We start from the raw sequence: 20,168 nt of genomic DNA, 5'->3' as shown, positions 1-20,168 counted from the left end.
TGGTCTTGGGTCTCGGAAAATATCGTCACTTTTGGGATTGGACGTATAGTTTTGCTTCTAGGTTAACTTGTTTGAGGTGTGGATGCTAGGTAAATGTTGGTTATTCTCTGCCCTCAGCGTGTTAGCAATCATAGCTGCACCATCACCGTGGCAACCAAACAAACAAGCACCATGAAAGCAGAATTGGGTAACGTTTTGGAAACTGCAGGTAGAGTCGTATTTCTGACCGCAGAGACATATAAAGGACATCTCTGGTTTCGGCAGAGTCTTGGGTCTCGGAAAATATCCACATTTTTTGGATTGGACGTAAAGGTTTGCGTCTAGGTTAGGGTTAGGATGATAACGTCTAGGATGATAACGTCTAACCCTAGGATGATAACGTCATAACGTCTAGGAGCACATCGACACCTCCCGTGTATCCATCCACTTTACAAAGACCAAGGGATCTTCTCTGATCCATCTGACACTCCCCCTCTGAGATTTGTTGGTGAGGGCATTTTGTCTATCAGTAGGACAGCCTTTTCTGTTGCTCCTGTAGGTTCCACAGGCTCCAAACTTCATGCCAGCCAATGACAGGAACAGTTTTGGGCTGGTATAAAAGTTGTCCATGTAAATGTGATAACCTGTGCCCAGATGTGATGGATGTATGAGGTCCATCACAGCATCATATGACAGACCATGTACGCTGGGTGTGTGTGCTTTCCCAACATACACATTGAAGTCCAGAGTATAGCCATTTTTTGACTCTGCCAACACAAACAGTTTGATGCCCCATTTGGTTGGCTTGTCCTTCATGTACTGAGTCATGCCTGTTTTTGCTTTTGTAGCCACCATCCTCTCATCCACTGACAGTTCCTTTTTGGGATGGTAATAAGCCTTGCAGGCAGTCCGAATTTCATCCATGAGAGGTCTGACCCTGAACAGTTTGTCATGCTGTTGTGTTCCCTTTAGCTGGTCATTTTTGACATCCTCCTCTGGATCACTGAGGTGGATGTTCCAGGATATTGTCCGGAATCTGTCTCTTGGCATGACAGTAGCTGGAAAAGGCACAGACAGGATGTGGTTTTGTTTCCAGTAGTCTTGGATACTTGGCAGAGTCACCAAGGATGTGTACATGAGGAGACCCAGAAATTTGTGCAGTTCCTCAACATCAATATCAGTCCACTGGTATTTGCTCCCCTTTCGCTGATTGATGGTTGCCTGCTTGTTTGTATTCCTGCACAGTGTCCTCAAAGTGTCTGCGGCGAAGTAGAACAGGAAAAGGTCCTTAGGTGTGTACGTTGAGTGCAAATCCACCTGGGGTCCTGGTGTTCTGCGGGGAATGAACCTGCTGACTTGTGGGGCAGTGTCAGGATCACTTTCAGTTCTCCATGGCTCAGAGCTTTGTTGTGGCTGAGCTGCTGACTGGGCTGCTGACTGGGCTGGAGATCTTGACTTGGTCTGTCCACGCCCCCTCTGTGATGACCTCCCTCGGCTTGTTGTGGGGGTAGGGGCAGGGGTTGTAGATGGCCCAGCCTGTTTGTCTTCACTGTGAACAACACGTAAACAGATTCAAGATTATTCAAAGTTCAAGACGTTCATTGGCATTCGCACTACAGTGAAGTAGAATAGAATAATATAACAAGACAAACAAAAGCAATAAAACACAAAGTCTGTTTAGAAAATAGCTTGTCTTACCTCAAGTTTTCCACACGCACCCTCTTTGATAACCTCCGTCGGCTTGTTGTGGGGGTAGGGGTAGGGCTGGGGGTGGGGGATGGCCCAGCCTGTTTGTCTTCACTGTACAAAGCACGTAAACAGATTCAAGATTATTCAAAGTTCAAGACGTTCATTGGCATTTGTACTACAGTGAAGTAGAATAGAATAATATAATAAGACAAACGAAAGCAATAAAACACAAAGTCCGTTTAGAAAAATGCTTGTTTACCTCAAGTTATCCCCACGCAGCCTCGATGATGACCTCCGTCGGCTTGTTGTGGGGGTAGGGGCAGGGGTTGAAGATGGCCCAGCCTGTTCGTCTTCACTGTGAACAGCAAGTAAACATATTCAAGATTATTCAAAGTTCAAGACGTTCATTGGCATTTGTACTACAGTGAAGTACAATAGAATAATAGAATAAGAAATGAAAGCAATAAAGCACAAAGGTTTGTCTTACCTTGTGTTTTCGACAACAAAATCTGGGTCCTCAAACTCATCGCCGCCACTCTCCGACGACGAACTTTCCACATTTTCTTCGTCGCTTTGAAACAACAAATCGATGGCTTGACCGACACGAAGTGTGCGCCTCATTTTGCTTGAACTATAATAATGATAATAAACTACTGAAATACTACAACTCTCTAAAACTTCTCAAAACTATGACTGATTCCTCTCGTTCGTTCTTTCGCAATGGAGAATTGTCCTCTCGCTGAATGTATATGTACTCATGTGCATCATGTAGAACAGAGTCAGCAGATTCAAACGTTTTTTACCGTTTTATTTTAGGACAAAAGACGGCAAAGATATTCTAATAAATGCAACGCACTCATAAAAGAGCGAATATTTTGACGCACTTTTTTCATGAAATTGAAATCATCATAACTTCAGTTTTACTTGATGTATTTACATGATTCAAAGACTCAAACGTAGATTCGAGTCTGCACTTCCGCATGAAATCGACGGCAGCCCTCTGCGCCGCTTGGTTTTCATGCTGCGCGGTCCTAAAGCCGACCTGCGCTCTGATCGCGCCGGCGCGATCACCGACTCGGGAGAGTTAAACGCCCCAAATGTTGTCCAATGTTGACTAAATTTGGCACAGATGATCTTCAGACCAAGCGTCACAAAGGTATCAGATGGATTTTCCATTTTCAAAACCGTTTATTCGGTAGAGACGATCAAAGGCAGCGGCGAAGCCGCAAAAGACACGTGAGAGCGTAACTCATCAACCATTTGTGCGATTGTCACCAAACTTGGGTTCCATCGTTCCCACGTGGAGCAGAAGAGGCCTGCGGTGTTATACCAGAAAAAAAACACTTTGAACACTCACTACTTTGGAACGCAAACAGATATTTCAACCAAACTTGGCGTGTTGCATGAGTGCAACAGGTTGTTGTGACTTAATTGTTGCGCAAGTGCTATGGAGGCCATGTCCTGCTCTGGACTGCTTGGCCCCTCCATTGCTGCTTGCAGCTATATTTATTAGGGGCCAAGCAGCGAAGCTGCGAGGATTCCCTGGATCGAGACGAGTTCAACGCACACCATGGTGTCAATTTCCGGTTATATAGATTTTCTGCCATTTTGAATTTTGTGAAAAAACGTTTTTTTGCTTCTCCTCCCTCAATTTTGGTAAAATCTTCCCCAGAATTGGCACACATCATCATCAGACCAACCCTCACAGAAGTTATCAAAGGATATTTGATTTTCAAAACCGTTTGTCCGGTACAGCCAATCAAAATTGGCAACAAAGCAACCAAACAGGAAGTTGGATCATATCTCAGCTAATCTTTAAGAAATCAACCCCAAACCTGGTGTGATGACTCGGAACCCTCTTCTGAGGCTGTCCAATGAATTTGGTGTCATGTCATTACTGGGCGTGGCCGCAGGAAGCAAAAATGTGTTTTGGCCAATAACTGTTGATTTGTTTTTCTTTATTAAGTGATTCCTTTGTTTCATGATATCTTGGGACGTCCCGTGTGTGACCCATCATCATTTGTGATAATAGCCGAATTGATGCGGCCGCCATTTTGAATTCATTGAAAAATGTTTTCTCTCTACTCCTCCTACACATGTTGTCCAATCTTCACCAAATTTCGCAGAGATTATCTTCAGACCAAGCCTCATAAATGCCATCACATGATTGTTTGATTTTCACAACCGTTTGCCCGGTACAGGCAATCAAAATGTGCAATTAAGCCATCAAACAGGAAGTTGGTTCGTATCTCAGCAAATCTTTGATGGATTCACACCAAACTTGCTGCATGCACTCGGAACCCTGTTCTGAGGATTTCTAAAGTGTTTTATGGGTCATTTGACTGCTTGGCCACCACATCGCTGCTTGCAGCTATATTTGGTGGCCAAGCCGCGAAGCGGCGAAGCCACATAAGTGATTCTACCTTTTCTTATTAGGATTCCTCCGTCAGGAGGAAACCTATTGTTATTGTTAGTTTTATTAGGATTCCTCCGTCAGGAGGAAACCTATTGTTATTGTTAGTTTTATTATTATTATTAGGATTCCTCCGTCAGGAGGAAACCTATTGTTATTGTTAGTTTTATTATTATTATTATTATTATTCTTGTTCCATGGAAGTCAATGGCAGCCCCTAGAACACTTCGACAACTTTTTGTGAAATTTGGCACACTCATTAAGGACAGTTGATTCTATACCTACACCAAGTTTCATGTCTCCCATTAGACCACTCCAGCGCCACCAACGGGTCAAAGTTGGACTTGTGTTTACACACGCAACTTTTGAACCGTATGACCCATTTTCAAAAATGAGGTACCATTGGATTCCCTGGTTCAAGCCGAGTTCAACGCACCCCATGGCGTCAATTTCCGGTTATATAGATTTTCCGCTACTTCCGGTTTTATCAAAAACCTTTGAAAGCCTACTCCTCCTACAATTTTTGTCATATCTTCTTCAAAGTTACCAGAGATGATCTTCAGACCAAGCCTCACAAAAGTTATCGAAAAGAATTTTGATCCTCACAACCGTTTGTCCGTTACAGCCAATCAAATTCATCAGAAAAGCCGCCAAACAGGATGTGAAGTCATGTCTCAGCAAATCTTTGAGATATCAACACGAAACTTGGTATATCGATGGAAGACACTACAACATGTTACCGTGTGCAAAGGCAACTTCATATCTCCAAAAATGATTGATATAAAGCAAATTGAACTTATCGCTAACGCTAAAATAATGCTTCACACATCAGCCAGTCAAAAACTGATACTCTGATTCAATCACAAGTTCATATGAAGACTCTTGAGAATGTTTATAACACAAATCTGTGAAAAAGTTGACTGTAAGATCAAAGGTCGATTTTTGGTGAACATTTGAAACATGCTTGCTTGGCTAATTTCTAGCCAAATTTCCAATGAATGTCTCCCCTCTTCCTGCCCGCGCGTGCTCCACATCCTCACACACTCAGCCTTAACTTACACACGCACGGGCTTGGCAAGACGCACACGCAACATTTCAGGAGAGTGTGGGCTGACCAAGCCCCCACTCATTCCTTAGTCTCTAGCAAAGGCCTTGTGGATCTTGTAATCTTGGATCTCTTAACAAAAGCTGATCTTTTTGGTATTGCATTTCCGATTTTGTATGCAATGGTAAAAAGTTATACAAATCCTGAAACATTGATATATATATATATGTATTTATATATATATATAAATCTTTATTTCAGACGCCAAGTTCCACATAAAATAACAGACATAGAGCTATAAAAAAGAGAGTAAAACATAAAACATAGATAATACAGTGCATAAAAAGTATGAAGACTTTTGTGCCAATGTAGTCTTAAGTTCCAAGTAATCGATAGCAGCTCTTTAGAGGGTTGACCAGAGCCTCTACTATTCAGTTCTCAGACTTGTCCAGTCGACACATGAAACCATACATCAGTTGTCTCAGGAGTGCCTTACAGGTTGGTACGTGCTTAGACAGAAACAACTGACCAGCACTACGCCATCTAGGCACATTAAGTAGCAATCTAAAAGCATCATTGAAACCATACATCAGTTGTCTCAGGATTGCCTTACAGGTTGGTACGTGCTTAGACACAAACAACTGACTAGCACTATGCCACCTTGGCACATTAAGTAGCAATCTAAAAGCATCATTGTAGGCTACTTTCAGTAAAACCAAACTGATTTTCGGCAGTCAGAATATACATTTCCAATTTCAATCAAATAATTCTCTCAAACACTTTAGACAAGATACTGGCCAATGCAATGGGTCGATAGTTGTCTTAGATGTTCAGTTTACCAGCCTTATCTTTAACAACAGGCACTAACAGTACTGACATAATAGAGTTCGGTAGAACACCATGAACCATAATTCCAGTGAGACACATGGCTAGAAATGGACTGAGTCTATAACTGGCATTTTTTAGATGCTCTGCAGAAATGCAATCCATACCACAAGCTTTGTTGTTGTCTAGCATGTGGATGGCATCATAAATATCTACTGATCTAACTATCAAGTCTGCAGAGATACCTTTATATTCATTATCAATTCTCACTGTGTTACTTTGAACACAATTAAATAGTTTACTGTAGTGCTCATGCCATAGATCAGCAATCTTCTCTGGACAACTAACCCCTTTGATATCAGAAGGGAGGGGAGTTCTGTTATTATTTATGATCTTGACCTCCTTCCAGAAGTCAGTGAGATTGTTATTCTGCATCTTTCTGGCCAGCGAGTCTGCTCTCATTGTGTTTTCATTTCTCTTAATGAAACGAGTGCATATTTAAATCTAGCATTTGTGAGGTTTTTGTTATCAAGCAGCAATCCCTGTCTGGGTCTGCCTGCCTCTGACCAGACTCTAAAGGCTTCTCTAGCAGCAGCATGTTGCTCAGACACAAACTCATTCCAGACAGGCCGTGCGTTAGGGACCTTACTCTTGTGATTAATAAAAGGTTCACTGGAAGCATAAAGACATTTGACAATATCATCATACATGGCACAGAGCTTTTCAGCATGATGTTTATCCTTGCAGTTCATATCCGTGCACATTAGGGCATCCCTAGAAAATGCAACATCACTATGTAAGCTGTCAGTTAATAGAGAATATCTGTGCATAACCTCTTTGGTCAATTTTGACCAGTCCAGTTTTCTTGGGGGGCCAGCAACAAGGGTACACTCTCAACATTTAGCAGCATAGCAACTGGTATGTGATCAGTGGTGGCCAGCCCATAACACATCTCTATACTTTCCAGTGAGTCATGAGCATCGGCTGTGGTTACAATATGGTCTAGCCAGGAAGTTGTGTGCCACGTTTCACTTATATAGGTAAAATTTGTATCAGGCAATAACGCTTGATATCATTCATTTAGTTTCATTACAGAACTGCTGCAGATGTTGTAAGAATAAACGCTTATCTGACATGTCAGCATTAAAATCACCAATGACATAGACACTACATGAACTATTGTCCTCTATGAAGGACTGAATAAAAGCTAACCTGTTCTGAAATTCATCCTCATGGTCATAGGATTCATATTGTGTGTACACATTTACAATAGTACATTTATTTTCATTGTGATTAAACTCCAACCCAATAGCCCAGTCAACGTTAAGCCAAACCACCTTTACCGTTGGGTCATATTTTATGTTCCACAGTATAGCTACACCACCAGCTATCCTCCCACAAACCATTCTCATGCTGAGATCGGTAGTGGACTCTCCAGCACCATGAAACATCTTGTGTAGGGAGTTCAATTTGTCCAGATCTTGCTTGGCCATCCAGGTTTCTTGAAAGCAGACAATGTCACTCTCGTCCAGCAATGTGTCCACCACCAAACGTCTTGATCTATCAGCAGCAGTATGTCCTACTCGGAGGCCACGAGCGTTGTAGGATACAACCCGCATTAATGATCTACCACGGACCCATCAGGGCAGCTGGCCAGTGTGTCTGTCTCCCTGGTCTCTACATATAGGCCTACATTCATCCCAGCATCATGACTGAGCTGAAGCTCGGTACCCTGAGAGCGGGGGGTGTGCTCTGGTCGAGCTTTTTTGAAAGTATAGACCAAGGGTAATTACCACACCACAACTATCCCACCATTATCCATAGGTGGCGCTACATTCCACGCCCTAAAGCACAAAGGCTTTCTGGAATGGATAGGCTAACCAAGCCCCCTCCCTTCACTCCTTGGGTTGAAATAAAGGCCCTTGTGGATCTTGATGGTATTATATTTCAGATTTGGTATCCCATTGGTAATTCTGCAGCATAGATTTTTCTATACAATTCCAATTTGTCAAGAATATACATTTTTCAATGGTTTGCAATGTTTGGAGGAATCCGCCATTACTGCTTGCAGTTATATTTATTATTATTCTTGTTCCATGGAAGTCAATGGCAGCCCCTAGAACCCTTCGACAACTTTTTGTGAAATTTGGCACACTCATTAAGGACAGTTGATTCTATACCTACACCAAGTTTCATGTCTCCCATTAGACCACTCCAGCGCCACCAACGGGTCAAAGTTGGACTTGTGTTTACACACGCAACTTTTGAACCGTATGACCGATTTTCAAAAATGAGGCACCATTGGATTCCCTGGATCAAGCCGAGTTCAACGCACCCCATGGCGTCAATTTCCGGTTATGCAGATTTTCCGGTATCCGCTATTTCCGGTTTTATCAAAAACCTTTGAAAGCCTACTCCTCCTACAATTTTTGTCCTATCTTCTTCAAAGTTACCAGAGATGATCTTCAGACCAAGCCTCACAAAAGTTATCGAAAATAATTTTAATCCTCACAACCGTTTGTCCGGTACAGCCAATCAAATTCATCAGAAAAGCCGCCAAACAGGATGTGAAGTCATGTCTCAGCAAATCTTTGAGATATCAACACGAAACTTGGTATATCAATGGAAGACACTACAACATGTTACCGTGTGCAAAGGCAACTTCATATCTCCAAAAATGATTGATATAAAGCAAATTGAACTTATCGCTAACGCTAAAATAATGCTTTGCACATCAGCCAGTCAAAAACTAATACTCTGATTCAATCACAAGTTCATATGAAGACTCTTGAGAATGTTTATAACACAAATCTGTGAAAAAGTTGACTGTAAGATCAAAGGTCGATTTTTGGTGAATATTTGAAACATGCTTGCTTGGCTAATTTCTAGCCAAATTTCCAATGAATGTCTCCCCTCCTCCTGCCCGCGCGTGCTCCACATCCTCACACACTCAGCCTAACTTACACACGCGCGGGCTTGGCAAGACGCACACGCAACATTTCAGGAGAGTGTGGGCTGACCAAGCCCCCACTCATTCCTTAGTCTCTAGCAAAGGCCTTGTGGATCTTGTAATCTTGGATCTCTAAACAAAAGCTGATCTTTTTGGTATTGCATTTCCGATTTTGTATGCAATGGTAAAAAGTTATACAAATCCTGAAACATTGATATATATATATGTATTTATATATATATATAAATCTTTATTTCAGACGCCAAGTTCCACATAAAATAACAGACACAGAGCTATAAAAAAGAGAGTAAAACAAAAACATAAAACACAGATAATACAGTGCATAAAAAGTATGAAGACTTTTGTGCCAATGTAGTCTTAAGTTCCAAGTAATCGATAGCAGCTCTTTAGAGGGTTGACCAGAGCCTCAGCATACATCAGTTGTCTCAGGAGTGCCTTACAGGTTGGTACGTGCTTAGACAGAAACAACTGACCAGCACTATGCCATCTAGGCACATTAAGTAGCAATCTAAAAGCATCATTGAAACCATACATCAGTTGTCTCAGGATTGCCTTACAGGTTGGTACGTGCTTAGACACAAACAACTGACTAGCACTATGCCACCTTGGCACATTAAGTAGCAATCTAAAAGCATCATTGTAGGCTACTTTCAGTAAAACCAAACTGATTCTCTGCAGTCAGAATATACATTTCCAATTTCAATCAAATAATTCTCTCAAACACTTAAGACAAGATACTGGCCAATGCAAGGGGTCGATAGTTGTCTATGCTGTTCAGTTTACCAGCCTTATCTTTAACAACAGGCACTAACAGTACTGACATAATAGAGTTCGGTAGAACACCATGAACCATAATTCCAGTGAGACACATGGCTAGAAATGGACTGAGTCTATAACTGGCATTTTTTAGATGCTCTGCAGAAATGCAATCCATACCACAAGCTTTGTTGTTGTCTAGCATGTGGATGGCATCATAAATATCTACTGATCTAACTATCAAGTCTGCAGAGATACCTTTATATTCATTATCAATTCTCACTGTGTTACTTTTAACACAATTAAATAGTTGACTGTAGTGCTCATGCCATAGATCAGCAATCTTCTCTGGACAACTAACCCCTTTGATATCAGAAGGGAGGGGAGTTCTGTTATTATTTATGATCTTGACCTCCTTCCAGAAGTCAGTAAGATTGTTATTCTGCATCTTTCTGGCCAGCGAGTCTGCTCTCATTGTGTTTTCATTTCTCTTAATGAAACGAGTGCATATTTAAATCTAGCATTTGTGAGGTTTTTGTTATCAAGCAGCACTCCCTGTCTGGGTCTACCTGCCTCTGACCAGACTCTAAAGGCTTCTCTAGCAGCAGCATGTTGCTCAGACACAAACTCATTCCAGACAGGCCGTGCGTTAGGGACCTTACTCTTGTGATTAATAAAACCTTCACTGAAAGCATAAAGACATTTGACAATATCATCATACATGGCACAGAGCTTTTCAGCATGATGTTTATCCTTGCAGTTCATATCCGTGCACATTAGGGCATCCCTAGAAATTGCAACATCACTATGTAAGCTGTCAGTTAATAGAGAATATCTGTGCATAACCTCTTTGGTCAATTTTGACCAGTCCAGTTTTCTTGGGGGGCCAGCAACAAGGGTACACTCTCAACATTTAGCAGCATAGCAACTGGTATGTGATCAGTGGTGGCCAGCCCATAACACATCTCTATACTTTCCAGTGAGTCATGAGCATCGGCTGTGGTTACAATATGGTCTAGCCAGGAAGTTGTGTGCCACGTTTCACTTATATAGGTAAAACTTGTATCAGGCAATAACGCTTGATATAATTAATTTAGTTTCATTACAGAATTGCTGCAGATGTTGTGCGAATAAACACTTATCTGACATGTCAGCATTAAAATCACCCATGACATAGACACAACATGAACTATTGTCCTCTATGAAGGACTGAATAAAAGCTAACCTGTTCTGAAATTCATCCTCATGGTCATAGGATTCATATGGTGTGTACACATTTACATTAGTACATTTATTTTCATTGTGATTAAACTCCAAATCAATAGCCCAGTCAACGTTAAGCCACACCACCTTTACCGTTGGGTCATATTTGATGTTCCACAGTATAGCTACACCACCAGCTATCCTCCCACAAACCATTCTCATGATGAGATCGGTAGTGGACTCTCCAGCACCATGAAAGTTCTTGTGTAGGGAGTTCAATTTGTCCAGATCTTGCTTGGCCATCCAGGTTTCTTGAAGGCAGACAATGTCACTCTCGTCCAGCAATGTGTCCACCACCAAACGTCTTGATCTATCAGCAGCAGTATGTCCTACTCGGAGGCCAGGAGCGTTGTAGGATACAACCCGCATTAATGATCTACCACGGACCCATCAGGGCAGCTGGCCGGTGTGTCTGTCTCCCTGGTCTCTACATGTAGGCCTACATTCATCCCAGCATCATGACTGAGCTGAAGCTCGGTACCCTGAGAGCGGGGGGTATGCTCTGGTCGAGCTTTTTTGAAAGTATAGACCAAGGGTAATTACCACACCACAACTGTCCCACCATTACCCATAGGTGGCGCTACATTCCACGCCCTAAAGCACAAAGGCTTTCTGGAATGGATAGGCTAACCAAGCCCCCTCCCTTCACTCCTTGGTTTGAAATAAAGGCCCTTGTGGATCTTGATGGTATTATATTTCAGATTTGGTATCCCATTGGTAATTCTGCAACATAGATTTTTCTATACAGTTCCAATTTGTCAAGAATATACATTTTTCAATGGTTCGCAATGTTTGGAGGAATCCGCCATTACTGCTTGCAGTTATATTTAGGATTCCTCCGTCAGGAGGAAACCTATTGTTATTGTTAGTTTTATTATTAGGATTCCTCCGTCAGGAGGAAACCTATTGTTATTGTTAGTTTTATTATTAGGATTCCTCCGTCAGGAGGAAACCTATTGTTATTGTTAGTTTTATTATTATTATTATTCTTGTTCCATGGAAGTCAATGGCAGCCCCTAGAACCCTTCGACAACTTTTTGTGAAATTTGGCACACTCATTAAGGACAGTTGATTCTATGCCTACACCAAGTTTCATGTCTCCCATTAGATCACTCCAGCGCCACCAACGGGTCAAAGTTGGACTTGTGTTTACACACGCAACTTTTGAACCGTATGACCCATTTTCAAAAATGAGGTACCATTGGATTCCCTGGATCAAGCCGAGTTCAACGCACCCCATGGCGTCAATTTCCGGTTATATAGATTTTCCGCTATTTCCGGTTTTATCAAAAACCTTTGAAAGCCTACTCCTCCTACAATTTTTGTCATATCTTCTTCAAAGTTACCAGAGATGATCTTCAGACCAAGCGTCACAAAAGTTATCGAAAAGAATTTTGATCCTCGCAACCGTTTGTCCGGTACAGCCAATCAAATTCATCAGAAAAGCCGCCAAACAGGATGTGAAGTCATGTCTCAGCAAATCTTTGAGATATCAACACGAAACTTGGTATATCGATGGAAGACACTACAACATGTTACCGTGTGCAAAGGCAACTTCATATCTCCAAAAATGATTGATATAAAGCAAATTGAACTTATCGCTAACGCTAAAATAATGCTTTACACATCAGCCAGTCAAAAACTGATACTCTGATTCAATCACAAGTTCATATGAAGACTCTTGAGAATGTTTATAACACAAATCTGTGAAAAATTTGACTGTAAGATCAAAGGTCGATTTTTGGTGAATATTTGAAACCTGCTTGCTTGGCTAATTTCTAGCCAAATTTCCAATGAATGTCTCCCCTCCTCCTGCCCGCGCGTGCTCCACATCCTCACAAACTCAGCCTTAACTTACACACGCGCGGGCTTGGCAAGACGCACACGCAACATTTCAGGAGAGTGTGGGCTGACCAAGCCCCCACTCATTCCTTGGTTTCTAGCAAAGGCCTTGTGGATCTTGTAATCTTGGATCTCTTAACAAAAGCTGATCTTTTTAGTATTGCATTTCCGATTTTGTATGCAATGGTAAAAAGTTATACAAATCCTGAAACATTGATATATATATATATGTATTTATATATATATAAATCTTTATTTCAGACGCCAAGTTCCACATAAAATAACAGACATAGAGCTATAAAAAAGAGAGTAAAACGAAAACATAAAACATAGATAATACAGTGCATAAAAAGTATGAAGACTTTTGTGCCAATGTAGTCTTAAGTTCCAAGTAATCGATAGTAGCTCTTTAGAGGGTTGACCAGAGCCTCTACTATTCAGTTCTCAGACTTGTCCAGTCGACACATGAAACCATACATCAGTTGTCTCAGGAGTGCCTTACAGGTTGGTACGTGCTTAGACAGAAACAACTGACTAGCACTATGCCACCTAGGCACATTAAGTAGCAATCTAAAAGCATCATTGAAACCATACATCAGTTGTCTCAGGATTGCCTTACAGGTTGGTACGTGCTTAGACACAAACAACTGACTAGCACTATGCCACCTTGGCACATTAAGTAGCAATCTAAAAGCATCATTGTAGGCTACTTTCAGTATCTGTATACTCCTTTACCTGTACATAGACCACAAATGAGCAGTGTACAATGGTGTTATGTAGGTTCTAAACAGGGAACATTTAACTGAATCTGAGCACATAGAAAACGTCCTTAATAACATACTGGCCTGAGAATATATTTGACAGCGCTGTTGATACATATCGTTGTCATCTGTGCAATCATCAGAAATGACATGGCAGATATTTTATTTCCTCACAAACACCAAGGGGACTGCCAGATAAATAAAAGGTAGGGAAGGTTAATTTCCTGTCCTGATTACTTCTGACTATCATTATGTGGCTTTTCTTTGCATTATATTTTATATCATGATCTAAGCCATACTGAGAGCACACCCATAGCATCTGTTGCAACAGGCTGAGTGGAACCAGATAATCTGCGTACATCAGATGATTGACAATAGATTCACCAACAAGACAGCCTGTATTTGTCTTATTCAGCTGGCTTGATAAGTCGTCCATATCCATATTAAACAAAAAGGGAAATCAAATTCCTCCTTGTCGAACTCCGTTACCAACATGGAAAGCAGCTGATACAACATTGTCCCATTTAACATGAAAAGTTTGATTGGCATACCAGAACACCAAAATCCTCACAAGAGGTTTAGGGACACCTCTCGCTATTAGCTTCATAAACAGTTTTTCATGACAAATTCGATCGAAAGCTTTGTAAGCATCAATAAAGCATAAAAATACAGATGAATTAAGACTTGTGTACCTGAGACAATCTCCTTCAGAGCATAGATACAGAGATCAGTACCATGTTTTCTTTTAAAACCAAACTGATTTTCTGCAGTCAGAATATACATTTCCAATTTCAATCAAATAATTCTCTCAAACACTTTAGACAAGATACTGGCCAATGCAATGGGTCGATAGTTGTGTAGCCCGGGTGGTAAACATTTCTGTTGAAACAATCCTATTACATAAATATAAAAGTTTGAATACATAATACTTAAGTTCATAGTTTAATAAATAGACTTTAAGGTTTGAGAGTATGATTTTGATTTGATGAGAAATGCATATTGTTCATGTTTTACTGAATACAGCATTTGGAAATGTATATCTGTTGTTTAAAAAACGCATGTTAAAATGTACCGGTTACAAATATGAAGAGAGTAAGATGAATGTTTTGTGAATCTATGTTGTTGCTTTAATTTTGATTATGATGTTAAGCCAATCCGGTTTGAGGTCAAAGGGCAGGGTAACACGGGAAGTTGGGGTAGATGAGGTTGGAGTAGAAAAAGACAGAGCGAGCGGAGGAGTTGGAGGGAGAAGAAAATTGTAGCGTACGGTAAAATACCAAGAGTGAAGATTTTATATTATCATTAGTGGTGTTATGTTTATATTGTTGGGTGAATATCTCAACCAACAACAATAACCCAGAAAGAGGAGTTTGGCTGTTGGCGGTTTTGGATTAAGCACGGGCTTTGCCGCCAGACTAGCGACAGCGAGTGCCAGGTTGGAGCCGGTGGAGGTCGGGATTGTCGTCGTCCTCAGTCTTCTTCCTGAGTTGGTTCGTCTCGTAAATCCACGAGAGTATTTGGTCGGTCTCTCCTTCACCTGCTGCCGCCCTTCTGCCGCAGTGCGTGTGCTACCGCACTGCTGATCCGAGGTACCAGCTCCTTGTTATTTTGTGCCATCCTGGCGAAACAGCCATTTTGTTTACGGCTACAACGCACACGAGCTACACTCAGGCCTGCACCGTAGAACTGTACTGAATTAAGGTATTCGTGTAGTTAGCATTGCCGGCTAGTTTGTATTGTGTGTCCATGTGCATTACGATGTCATGTAAATGTTGAACCAATAACTGAAGAACTGATTTTTTGTCTGAAGTAAATCTTTCCTGTTTTTGTTTAACAGTTGGTTGTATTGTTTTTTTCATATGTTAAATTGGTTTAAGTTAGTAACAATTACTAACGAACTCAGGTTAGCCACCTCTCATTACAAATCCACCAAACTAGAGAGGCGCTACAGTTGTCTATGCTGTTCAGTTTACCAGCCTTATCTTTAACAACAGGCACTAACAGTACTGACATAATAGAGTTCGGTAGAACACCATGAACCATAATTCCAGTGAGACACATGGCTAGAAATGGACTGAGTCTATAACTGGCATTTTTTAGATGCTCTGCAGAAATGGAATCCATACCACAAGCTTTGTTGTTGTCTAGCATGTGGATGGCATCATAAATATCTACTGATCTAACTATCAAGTCTGCAGAGATACCTTTATATTGATTATCAATTCTCACTGTGTTACTTTGAACACAATTAAATAGTTTACTGTAGTGCTCATGCCATAGATCAGCAATCTTCTCTGGACAACTAACCCCTTTGATATCAGAAGGGAGGGGAGTTCTGTTATTATTTATGATCTTGACCTCCTTCCAGAAGTCAGTAAGATTGTTATTCTGCATCTTTCTGGCCAGCGAGTCTGCTCTCATTGTGTTTTCATTTCTCTTAATGAAACGAGTGCATATTTAAATCTAGCATTTGTGAGGTTTTTGTTATCAAGCAGCACTCTCTGTCTGGGTCTGCCTGCCTCTGACCAGACTCTAAAGGCTTCTCTAGCAGCAGCATGTTGCTCAGACACAAACTCATTCCAGACAGGCCGTGCGTTAGGGACCTTACTCTTGTGATTAATAAAACCTTCACTGAAAGCATAAAGACATTTGACAATATCATCATACATGGCACAGAGCTTTTCAGCATGATGTTTATCCTTGCAGTTCATATCCGTGCACATTAGGGCATCCCTAGAAAATGCAACATCACTATGTAAGCTGTCAGTTAATAGAGAATATCTGTGCATAACCTCTTTGGTCAATTTTGACCAGTCCAGTTTTCTTGGGGGGCCAGCAACAAGGGTACACTCTCAACATTTAGCAGCATAGCAACTGGTATGTGATCAGTGGTGGCCAGCCCATAACACATCTCTATACTTTCCAGTGAGTCATGAGCATCGGCTGTGGTTACAATATGGTCTAGCCAGGAAGTTGTGTGCCACGTTTCACTTATATAGGTAAAACTTGTATCAGGCAATAACGCTTGATATAATTAATTTAGTTTCATTACAGAACTGCTGCAGATGTTGTGCGAATAAACGCTTATCTGACATGTCAGCATTAAAATCACCCATGACATAGACACAACATGAACTATTGTCCTCTATGAAGGACTGAATAAAAGCTAACCTGTTCTGAAATTCATCCTCATGGTCATAGGATTCATATGGTGTGTACACATTTACAATAGTACATTTATTTTAATTGTGATTAAACTCCAACCCAATAGCCCAGTCAACGTTAAGCCACACCACCTTTACCGTTGGGTCATATTTTATGTTCCACAGTATAGCTACACCACCAGCTATCCTCCCACAAACCATTCTCATGCTGAGATCGGTAGTGGACTCTCCAGCACCATGAAAGTTCTTGTGTAGGGAGTTCAATTTGTCCAGATCTTGCTTGGTCATCCAGGTTTCTTGAAGGCAGACAATGTCACTCTCGTCCAGCAATGTGTCCACCACCAAACGTCTTGATCTATCAGCAGCAGTATGTCCTACTCGGAGGCCACGAGCGTTGTAGGATACAACCCGCATTAATGATCTACCACGGACCCATCAGGGCAGCTGGCCGGTGTGTCTGTCTCCCTGGTCTCTACATATAGGCCTACATTCATCCCAGCATCATGACTGAGCTGAAGCTCGGTACCCTGAGAGCGGGGGGTATTCTCTGGTCGAGCTTTTTTGAAAGTATAGACCAAGGGTAATTACCAAACCACAACTGTCCCACCATTACCCATATGTGGCGCTACATTCCACGCCCTAAAGCACAAAGGCTTTCTGGAATGGATAGGCTAACCAAGCCCCCTCCCTTCACTCCTTGAGTTGAAATAAAGGCCCTTGTGGATCCTGGTGGTATTATATTTCAGATTTGGTATCCCATTGGTAATTCTGCAGCATAGATTTTTCTATACAGTTCCAATTTGTCAAGAATATACATTTTTCAATGGTTCGCAATGTTTGGAGGAATCCGCCATTACTGCTTGCAGTTATATTTATTATTATTATTATTATTCTTGTTCCATGGAAGTCAATGGCAGCCCCTAGAACACTTCGACAACTTTTTGTGAAATTTGGCACACTCATTAAGGACAGTTGATTCTATACCTACACCAAGTTTCATGTCTCCCATTAGACCACTCCAGCGCCACCAACGGGTCAAAGTTGGACTTGTGTTTACACTCGCAACTTTTGAACCGTATGACCCATTTTCAAAAATGAGGTACCATTGGATTCCCTGGTTCAAGCCGAGTTCAACGCACCCCATGGCGTCAATTTCCGGTTATATAGATTTTCCGCTACTTCCGGTTTTATCAAAAACCTTTGAAAGCCTACTCCTCCTACAATTTTTGTCATATCTTCTTCAAAGTTACCAGACATGATCTTCAGACCAAGCCTCACAAAAGTTATCGAAAAGAATTTTGATCCTCACAACCGTTTGTCCGGTACAGCCAATCAAATTCATCAGAAAAGCCGCCAAACAGGATGTGAAGTCATGTCTCAGCAAATCTTTGAGATATCAACACGAAACTTGGTATATCGATGGAAGACACTACAACATGTTACCGTGTGCAAAGGCAACTTCATATCTCCAAAAATGATTGATATAAAGCAAATTGAACTTATCGCTAACGCTAAAATAATGCTTTACACATCAGCCAGTCAAAAACTGATACTCTGATTCAATCACAAGTTCATATGAAGACTCTTGAGAATGTTTATAACACAAATCTGTGAAAAAGTTGACTGTAAGATCAAAGGTCGATTTTTGGTGAATATTTGAAACATGCTTGCTTGGCTAATTTCTAGCCAAATTTCCAATGAATGTCTCCCCTCCTCCTGCCCGCGCGTGCTCCACATCCTCACACACTCAGCCTTAACTTACACACGCGCGGGCTTGGCCGGACGCACACGCAACATTTCAGGAGAGTGTGGGCTGACCAAGCCCCCACTCATTCCTTGGTTTCTAGCAAAGGCCTTGTGGATCTTGTAATCTTGGATCTCTTAACAAAAGCTGATCTTTTTAGTATTGCATTTCCGATTTTGTATGCAATGGTAAAAAGTTATACAAATCCTGAAACATTGATATATATATATATGTATTTATATATATATAAATCTTTATTTCAGACGCCAAGTTCCACATAAAATAACAGACATAGAGCTATAAAAAAGAGAGTAAAACGAAAACATAAAACATAGATAATACAGTGCATAGAAAGTATGAAGACTTTTGTGCCAATGTAGTCTTAAGTTCCAAGTAATCGATAGCAGCTCTTTAGAGGGTTGACCAGAGCCTCTACTATTCAGTTCTCAGACTTGTCCAGTCGACACATGAAACCATACATCAGTTGTCTCAGGAGTGCCTTACAGGTTGGTACGTGCTTAGACAGAAACAACTGACCAGCATTATGCCATCTAGGCACATTAAGTAGCAATCTAAAAGCATCATTGAAACCATACATCAGTTGTCTCAGGATTGCCTTACAGGTTGGTACGTGCTTAGACACAAACAACTGACTAGCACTATGCCACCTTGGCACATTAAGTAGCAATCTAAAAGCATCATTGTAGGCTACTTTCAGTAAAACCAAACTGATTTTCTGCAGTCAGAATATACATTTCCAATTTCAATCAAATAATTCTCTCAAACACTTTAGACAAGATACTGGCCAATGCAATGGGTCGATAGCTGTCTATGCTGTTTAGTTTACCAGCCTTATCTTTAACAACAGGCACTAACAGTATTGACATAATAGAGTTCGGTAGAACACCATGAACCATAATTCCAGTGAGACACATGGCTAGAAATGGACTGAGTCTATAACTGGCATTTTTTAGATGCTCTGCAGAAATGCAATCCATACCACAAGCTTTGTTGTTGTCTAGCATGTGGATGGCATCATAAATATCTACTGATCTAACTATCAAGTCTGCAGAGATACCTTTATATTCATTATCAATTCTCACTGTGTTACTTTGAACACATTTAAATAGTTTACTGTAGTGCTCATGCCATAGATCAGCAATCTTCTCTGGACAACTAACCCCTTTGATATCAGAAGGGAGGGGAGTTCTGTTATTATTTATGATCTTGACCTCCTTCCAGAAGTCAGTAAGATTGTTATTCTGCATCTTTCTGGCCAGCGAGTCTGCTCTCATTGTGTTTTCATTTCTCTTAAAGGGGCAATTGACTGCAAAACCGATTTTACCTTGTCATTGTTGAAAAACGACAGTTCGGAGGGTAAACTGAACATACCGTGAATATCAAAGTCCATTGACACCTCTTTCCTATTCAAATCTCAAAAAGAAAAAAATTGGCTGTAAAACGCTAGCTTTTCAAAAAAGCCACCGGTCCTACGTAGGACCGGTGATCGCCCTCTTATTGGCTCTGGTCTGTATCTTTGTCACGCCCCAGAATTTACATACAGACCAGTCTGAGGTAGCGTCTATCTCTGATACTAGTTTAGCTGCGCGCTGCTCTGTGTGGGCTACTTATAAGGAATTACAAAGAAGAACGTTTTGAATTATAACAAGGATATTGAAAATGGACCACGGTCGTAAATGCTGTGTTCCAGGCTGT

General features: G+C 41.1%; 1 protein-coding gene across 1 annotated transcript; it reads right to left on the bottom strand.

The window, feature by feature from the left end:
- Nucleotides 1–390: 390 nt before the first annotated feature.
- LOC124483744 (piggyBac transposable element-derived protein 4-like) lies at nucleotides 391–2,289 on the bottom strand. The gene is made up of 4 exons (XM_047044288.1): nucleotides 2,156–2,289; nucleotides 1,928–2,023; nucleotides 1,678–1,779; nucleotides 391–1,528 (listed from the first exon to the last, which is right to left on the bottom strand). The coding sequence occupies exons 1-4, from the start codon at nucleotides 2,287–2,289 to the stop codon at nucleotides 391–393; spliced, it is 1,470 nt and encodes a 489-aa protein (XP_046900244.1).
- Between the last annotated feature and the right edge of the window lie 17,879 nt (nucleotides 2,290–20,168).

Source organism: Hypomesus transpacificus, chromosome 21, assembly GCF_021917145.1.
Source record: "Hypomesus transpacificus isolate Combined female chromosome 21, fHypTra1, whole genome shotgun sequence".
In the NCBI taxonomy this organism is placed as follows: domain Eukaryota; kingdom Metazoa; phylum Chordata; class Actinopteri; order Osmeriformes; family Osmeridae; genus Hypomesus; species Hypomesus transpacificus.
This window is presented reverse-complemented; position numbering and strand designations above follow the sequence as displayed.

Excerpts from the sequence above, each read along its gene's own strand:
- LOC124483744 (XM_047044288.1), bottom strand. The coding sequence starts at position 2,289 with ATGAGGCGCACACTTCGTGTCGGTCAAGCCATCGATTTGTTGTTTCAA. Across the intron at positions 2,024-2,155 it reads TTTGTTGTCGAAAACACAAG|TGAAGACGAACAGGCTGGGC; the intron begins GTAAGACAAACC and ends TGCTGTTCACAG. Across the intron at positions 1,529-1,677 it reads GTGCGTGTGGAAAACTTGAG|TGAAGACAAACAGGCTGGGC; the intron begins GTAAGACAAGCT and ends TGTTGTTCACAG.